General features: G+C 40.2%; 3 protein-coding genes across 3 annotated transcripts; all 3 read right to left on the bottom strand.

The window, feature by feature from the left end:
* TM35_000711060 (surface protease GP63) lies at window positions 1-834 on the bottom strand (the record flags this gene model as incomplete). The annotated part of the gene is made up of 1 exon (XM_029031211.1): window positions 1-834. A coding segment is annotated over one exon (834 nt), but the record flags the coding sequence as incomplete, so codon positions are not given.
* A 1,644-nt stretch (window positions 835-2,478) lies between these two features.
* Window positions 2,479-2,919, bottom strand: TM35_000711050 (uncharacterized protein; the record flags this gene model as incomplete). The annotated part of the gene is made up of 1 exon (XM_029031210.1): window positions 2,479-2,919. One exon carries the CDS (start codon window positions 2,917-2,919, stop codon window positions 2,479-2,481), a length of 441 nt encoding a protein of 146 aa, XP_028877490.1.
* A 3,018-nt stretch (window positions 2,920-5,937) lies between these two features.
* Window positions 5,938-6,375, bottom strand: TM35_000711040 (uncharacterized protein; the record flags this gene model as incomplete). Its single annotated transcript, XM_029031209.1, has 1 exon — window positions 5,938-6,375. The coding sequence occupies one exon, from the start codon at window positions 6,373-6,375 to the stop codon at window positions 5,938-5,940; it is 438 nt and encodes a 145-aa protein (XP_028877489.1).
* Window positions 6,376-7,761: the final 1,386 nt, after the last annotated feature.

Genomic DNA, 7,761 nt, shown 5'->3' with positions numbered 1-7,761 from the left:
CCTCTCCTCTGCTGTAGTAGTTGTAGTTATTCCACTTTTTGCGATCATTCCCATTTCACTGATTCGCCGCACATCAAACCCGAGGGCGTGGGCCAAATTGTGTGCAATGATGCGAGTGAACAGTCGTGTGTTGACAATGTCTGCGGGTGCAAAGTTCATCGCCGCAGACGTCGGCCGCCCATCATCGGCCTCAGAGCAGATCACCACAAATGGTGCCACCGTCTCTGCCAACACAAACAACACAAAATCCGCCTCAACCACACCCACACTCTCATACGCTGCGGGAAGCTCAACGTATGTGTAGCACATCTCTGAGATAAATTGTATGATGACCAAATTAAACCGTGATCGCACCACAAGAAGACGCTCACTGTGCAATGCAATAGCTGCAGGAAGGAGTTCATTCAACAGAATGTCTCGTTTCTGAGGTGTGAGTACATTTCCATCACGACATGATGGAGAGTGTCTATGTGAAGAAACAGTCATTCCACTACTGCAGCGCCTCATCACTCTATCCAACTCGTCAGAAGAGAGATGAATACGAATAGGCATCCAATCTTCCTCATCACTTTTTACTGAAGTAGTAGTAGTAGTAGTAGTAGTACTTGTTGTTGTTGTTGTGTAGAGGGAAACAGTACTCTTACCACTTTGAGGTAATTCTCGTATAATAGAAACAGGCAAAGGTGTATAATCAGTTTTATTTTTCATGTTCTTCCACACAGTAGTATCGTACGTACAACTGTCATCACGGAGGGCTGCAAGGCCACAGACACAGTGCAGGAAGAGCAGCAAGAACAACATCACAGATATTATCGTTTCCAACAACTTCTTCATTACTTTGTTATTCTACTGTTCTATGTATTAGTTTTCTCTGATTATTTTCTTTATTTATTCTGCCTCTACCGTTCTTTACGATTTAGATCAGATGGTAAAACAACATGAACACTTCGTAATACAACACACTCTAAACCATTCGGAAATTCACACCTTGATTGAAACAAATAAAAGAAAAAATATACACTCTCATCATCAGAAAGGATGAAGATATACAAACAAAAACACAAATGCCAAACACAGAAAAACCACCACAAAGTACATCATCCTCATCATTATCAGCCACAAAATATAGCACAGTTACCATTGTCAAACATTGAAGAATAATAACTAACAGTAACAAAATACGAATTCATAATAAAAGCCATTAACTACCCACTGAGTGAGAGACTATACCACCATTACTGTTGCTATCCAGAGTACTGTGACTGGTTGGGAAATTGATGAGTGCACTACTACTAGTGCCGTACATCAACAACACCAATTAGTATTCTATATATATTCACTCAGCACTAATTCCCATTCCATTTCACAGTAATGGCAAGCATTCACTTCATTACAGTGAAGGCGTAAACACATCATGTACAGTACACCTTACACTGTAGACTGGCAGCTGTCCCTCTTCCTTCGTTACCCACATCGAGTATGTGCGTACACACACATGGGACCAAAACAACCCCTTATCCCTGCTATGTCTGCTGCACAAGTGTGGCTTTATTAGAGCCAACAACGCAGACACACACAAATAGCATACACGGTATCACTGTTATTATTATTATTATACTACACTAGTCCATCATAAACTAAGGAATAGGAAACACAAAGAGCAAAAAGGTAAACACACAGATATAACACCACAAAGCCTTATCACACCCATTGTACACCATAGGAACACATCTCTTTAAACTGCCAAATACACCATTCATGTCAAAAAAACCATTATTAATAAACCCCAATCACTGAATCCACACACACAACAGTACCACATAGGTACCGATGCTTAATAACAGAGAGTAGTGCAGTATAATAAGGCACCAAAAAGAACAAAACCACTCAGCTTACCTCACAGCACTACCTCCTTAAGAGGAAAGACGGTATTAACATTCAGCACACACATTCCACACTAAAAGCTGAAAAACACAAATAAAAAACAATACTGCCGTCATTATCCTCAAACTATTATTAAGCAAAGCAAAAAAAAAGACATTAATGTTCATGTTAAAAAGAAATTACACTCAAGATTTGATTCTCGAGCTGAAAAGAAACTGCCCCAAGATGAGGCCAAATCACACAGAGGTGCCACCCACCACCACCACTACTACTACTACAATATGTCTATCCATTCCCTCCCAGCAGCAGTGTATGGGGGCACCACCATAAAGCAAATAAATAAAGAAAAAAAGATGTTATTAGCCCAGTTTCACACAATGAGTGTTAATATCAAGGACCCATCCACGTTGACGGGGTGATTGTAATACAGCAGTGGCACCAGGTCCATGGAGGGCAGGACGTGCACACACAACCACAACAATCAGATAAACACACACAGAGTAGCAAAGTAGAGGGATGTGATGTGGTGGGTGCCGTCGCCAGCAAAAAGAGGGGAATATCATTACAGTGCCGCACTGGCAGAGGGGGCGGGACTCAGCACAGCACTGCGGCGGTGAGGGCGGCGAGCAGCACCAGCGGGCTGTGCAGCCACTCAGGGCCGCGGCCGCCGTCCTTCTTCTTCTTCTTCGGTGCTGCGGTGCTCGACGTACTCGACTCCTCAGGAGTGGCGGCCTGTCCATCTCCTGTTTCTGTAGTCTGTTGATCAGCTGGTGTTGATGGGGCAACAGTAGTGGTGTCAGAGAGAGGAAGAGTGGCGGAGGCACTCATGGACTCACTCATACTGAGGGATGGTGTGGTGGTAGTGAATTTACCGTTATTCCACTGTTCGCTGCCTTCTCTCTTCCCTTGTCCCTGTGCCTCTGTAGCGTATCCACCCACACGTGGCACCGGCAGTGGCATCCTCTCTGCTGCTGTACATGTACAGATGCAGGAGAGTATCAGTAGCAAGGTTAACAATAGAAGAGTTGTGCGCATAGTGATTGTGTAACTCTGTCGTTTGTGTGAATTCTCTTAAATGATACGTAACATAAGGAGAAATAAAACATAAACTTATTCATTAAAATGGTGGTTTTTATAAATATCTATTCATGTACTAGACATATGATTTGCAGAAAACAATAAAAGTTTCTATCGTTTTCTTTATGATAATTATCACTAATAATAATCTGCAATATATATATTTTGTACGACATTAGAGTTGTTTTTTTTGTTTGTGTTTTTTTTTTATTAAATTTTTGTCCACAATATACTTCTCATTTTACTCGATTATACAATACTTCAACAAAAAGGAGAAAAGTCAATGCCAGAAGTAGTAACAGAATACCACATTAAGCTAATGTTGTTATTGTTGTTGCTAATACTGTAGTAAAGCTCTGCCTAAAGCAGAAGTTGTTTGGTGCAGTTAAAGGTCCCTCCAAGGCTGTATAATATGATTGTGATGGTAATTGAGATGTAATCTGTATAGCAGTTTTCTCTTATTCACTCTGAGAGTAAAGATGAATAGTGCGTGGGTCAGAAAGTGATGATGTGAATAAACTGAGAAATATCATGTTTTTTAATCTTCTCATTTCTCTGGGTTTTACTCCAATGATGTTACTGCCATCCGACGACTGAAGAGTATATCCATTCTTCCTCCAAATGAGTGAATAGAAAAATATCCCATTCTTTATCGGGATTTCATGTTTTTTAAAATATTCTTTTCTTAATTTAGAGTTTTGTTTTCATATTTTCATTTATACCTTTTTTTCATACAATACAAATTAGTCTACGATAAATAACCACTAGAACTCTCAAAAAGAATCCGTTGAAAAGTTTCGTTTTGTGCATTTTTTATTTGACCTCACTGAACTTCTATTTATTCTTTTGCTTATTAGGGACTTTAATTAAATACGTTTATCTCTGAATCCTTCAGGTCCTGCGTAATCAATGCCAGTCACACTTCATGACGGAGAATTCTCTGATGTTAGTGGAGGTGGGTGACATAGGGATACCTGTATGAAAGAGTTAGGGTATATTGTAGTTCCTCTCCAAAGCTATAAGAAATTGGACTAACTCTTTAGTAAAAGATAAATACTTAAAGGAAACTCCAGATACCGCAAACTGTACACACAATGAGCAAAAGTAAAACAAGTGAATAGCTACAGGATTGTTTTGTTGCAGGACACTGTACCAATTTCCGCAGCGTACACGAATGATTTGATAACCTTGTTATGACATATCTGTGTAATGTATGGAGGCTTTTTTTCTTATCTTGTCAGTTCCATCTCGGCCATACCAACGCCAGAGAGTCTCTTCATTTGGCCGCTTTGCTCTGGGAGTGTTTAGAAATATCCCTTTACAAACATCCCTTGTTAACCAAAGATCATTCTCATTTGGATTAAAAAAAAGACATATGTGCATAAATCATACAGTATAGTTTTCATTAAACTATGCACATCGATACTATTGTTGCAATTAACACTGCACCGCTCGAGTCTTTCTTATAGTACGGGGAAACATCACACATTTGTCCCATTTCGACAGCTAAAACATTCAGTCCCACTCATAACAACAAAAAGGAATGCCGCGACCCGGGATCGAACCAGGGACCTTCAGATCTTCAGTCTGACGCTCTCCCAACTGAGCTATCGCGGCTGTCGATAAAACACAACTGAAACTGCCCCCATAATCTTATTGGAACTCATTTCTTCACTAATAAAAACACATCTGGATCGAATTACGGTGCTGTACAATTCCTCATGGGTTGAGAGGAAAGAAATTTTCCAATAAGAAAAACATAGATGTATCCTGAATTCCCTCAACAAATACTAAATACTGGCACCTGGGAACACAATACCAACAATACCAATTAGGATTCTAAATATATTCACTCAACACTAATCCTCTTTCCATTTCACAAGTAATGACAAGCATTCACTTCATTAGAGTGAAGGCGTAAAAACACATCATGTACAATACACCTTACACTGTAGACTGGCAGCTGTCCATCTTCCCTTCCTTACCCACATCGAGTAGGTGCGTACACACACATGGGACTAGAACAACCCCTTATCCCTGCTATGTCTGCTGCACAAGTGTAGCTTTATTAGAGCCAACAACGCAGACACACACAAATAACATACAGGGCATCACTGTTATTATTATTATTATACTACACTAGTCCATCATAAACTAAGGAATAGGAAACACAAAGAGCAAAAGGTAAAAACACAGATATAACACCACAAAGCCTTATCACACCCATTGTACACGATAGGAACACATCTCTCTTTAACCTGTCAAATACATCATTCATGTTTTTTAAAAGACCATTATTAATAAACCCCAATTAGTGAATCCACACACAACAGTACCATAGGTACCCATGCTTAATAACAGAGAGAAGTGCAGTATAATAAGGCACCAAAAGGAACAAACCCACTCAGCTTACCTCACAGCACTCCCTACTTAAGAGGAAAGACGGTGTTAACATTCAGCACATACAGTCCACACTAACAGAGCTGAAAAACACAAATAAAAAACAATACTGCCGTCATTATCCTCAAACAATTATTAAGCAAAGCAAAAGCTCATGTTAAGAAGAGATTACACCCGAGATTACAATCTCGAGCTAAAAAGAAACTACCCCAATATGAGGCCAAATCACACAGAGGTGCCACGCATCACCACCACCACCATTACAATATGTCTGTCCACTCTCTCCCAGCAGCAGTGTATGAGGGCACCATAAAGCAAAGAAAGAAAGCAATAATGTTATTAGCCCAGTTTCACACAATGAGTGTTAATATCAAGAACCCATCCACCTTGACGAGGTGATTGTAAATACAGCAGTGGCACCACCAGGTCCATGGAGGGCAGGACGTGCACACACAACCACAACAATCAGATAAACACACAGAGTAGCAAAGTGGAGGGATGTGATGTGGTGGGTGCCGTCGCCAGCAAAAAGAGGGGAATATCATTACAGTGCCGCACTGGCAGAGGGGGCGGGACTCAGCACAGCGCTGCGGCGGTGAGGGCGGCGAGCAGCACCAGCGGGCCGTGCAGCCACTCAGGGCCGCGGCCGCCGTCCTTCTTCTTTTTCTTCGGTGCTGCGGTGCTCGTCGTAGTCGACTCCTCAGGGGCGGCCTGTTGATCTCCTGCTGCTTCTTGTTGTTGATCTCCTGATGATGGGGCAGCAGTAGTGGTGTCAGTGAGAGGAAGAGTGGCAGAGGCACTCATGGACTCACTCATACTGAGGGATGGTGTGGTGGTAGTGAATTTACCGTTATTCCACTGTTCGCTGTTGTCTTTCGTCCCTTGTCCCTGGGCCTCTGTAGCGTATCCACCCACACGTGGCACCGGCAGTGGCATCCTCTCTGCTGCTGCTGCACATGTACAGATGCAGGAGAGTATCAGTAGCAATGTTAACAATAGAAGAGTTGTGCGCATAGTGATTGTGTAGCTGTGTCGTAAACTGATGTTGCCATGATATGAAAAAGAAGAAGCAGAGAGCAAGAATACATTATTAATGGTATTGTTATTATGATGGCAAACATAAACAAGTGTGTTTACTATTAAAATCCAAATACATATGCACTGATAACCATTAATAAAGAACAAATTTGACAATTATTCTCTGCTTGTTTTTTTATCTGGTTATGACAGTATATCGTACAGTGTAGCTAATAATCAAATCCAAATAGTTACGTTAAGTTTTTATCGTGTGAGCAGCTTTGACACTATAAGATAGGTATTTTCTCTTGACATATTAGACGAAGATAGAACAACAATATTAACAACGAAACCTATTAGTGCCACTTATAAACACATCGTTATCTTCTCACTACATGGTGAGGAACTCTGGTTTAGGGTTTGTGTGTTGGCGGGGCAGCATTACTGCAGTTAGTCCCGTACAGTGATGGAAATCAAGTGGCTTCACTAACTAACTACATTACTACTGACTGGGGTCATAACTCATGTACACACACGTAGTTCTGCCCATTAAGAACTTAGTCGTAACAAAGTAATTGCAGCTCTATTAACTTTCATTTCTTCCTTTTCCTTTTCTTTTATCGACTACGTAGCCATGTAAAGTGTTGCAGTATCAGTGTTTCCCTTTTCACTATTCATGCCCTTCACCAACAATCATATCACAGTTAGATTAGAAACACAAGTAACATGTACGTCATCCTTGGCATCTTCACTATTAGTCCATTTATCTTCAAATGACAGGAAGGAAAAGAAGAGAAGAAAAACAACAGAAGAGTACATATGGAGAATAGAGATCATTATTTAAAAGTACACGTAAACTTTACATGGCGGATAGTGATGAAAAGGGAAATAGAAAACATAAACCCATTAGTTACAATCACACTGCGTACGGAGAATATGTAAATAAAAAGAGAATAAGTAATTAATTAATGTAAGGATGATAATCACCGTTCAGTCAATTAATATCAATTTATTCTCTTCAGTGCAACATACAGTGAAAGACATCACAAATAAACCACAAACATAATAATAATAACTACTACTCAAAAAAACAAAGTATAGGATTGTACATGGGGAATGAGTACTATCATCTCCAACTACTTCAGACACCACTATGAGGTGTTGGTTCACAAACAAAAGAAAAAAGCAAACAAATGTATAAAAAAAGAAACAATAATGAATTAGAGTATTATAGATTCAGTTATCTGTTAAGGGTGTCTTACAACAACACTACCCACCATCGCAAAGATTCTCTATTAAACCTTTACTTCTCTCAACTATTAATTAAATTGATGGATGCAGTAACGTTGTATACCTCCTCCTCCACTACTACTGCCTCTGTTG

This window comes from Trypanosoma theileri, assembly GCF_002087225.1.
Source record: "Trypanosoma theileri isolate Edinburgh chromosome Unknown TM35_Tth_71_V1, whole genome shotgun sequence".
In the NCBI taxonomy this organism is placed as follows: Eukaryota; Euglenozoa; class Kinetoplastea; order Trypanosomatida; family Trypanosomatidae; genus Trypanosoma; species Trypanosoma theileri.
The sequence above is the reverse complement of the archived record's forward strand: the minus strand, read 5'-3'. Positions and strand labels throughout refer to the sequence as shown.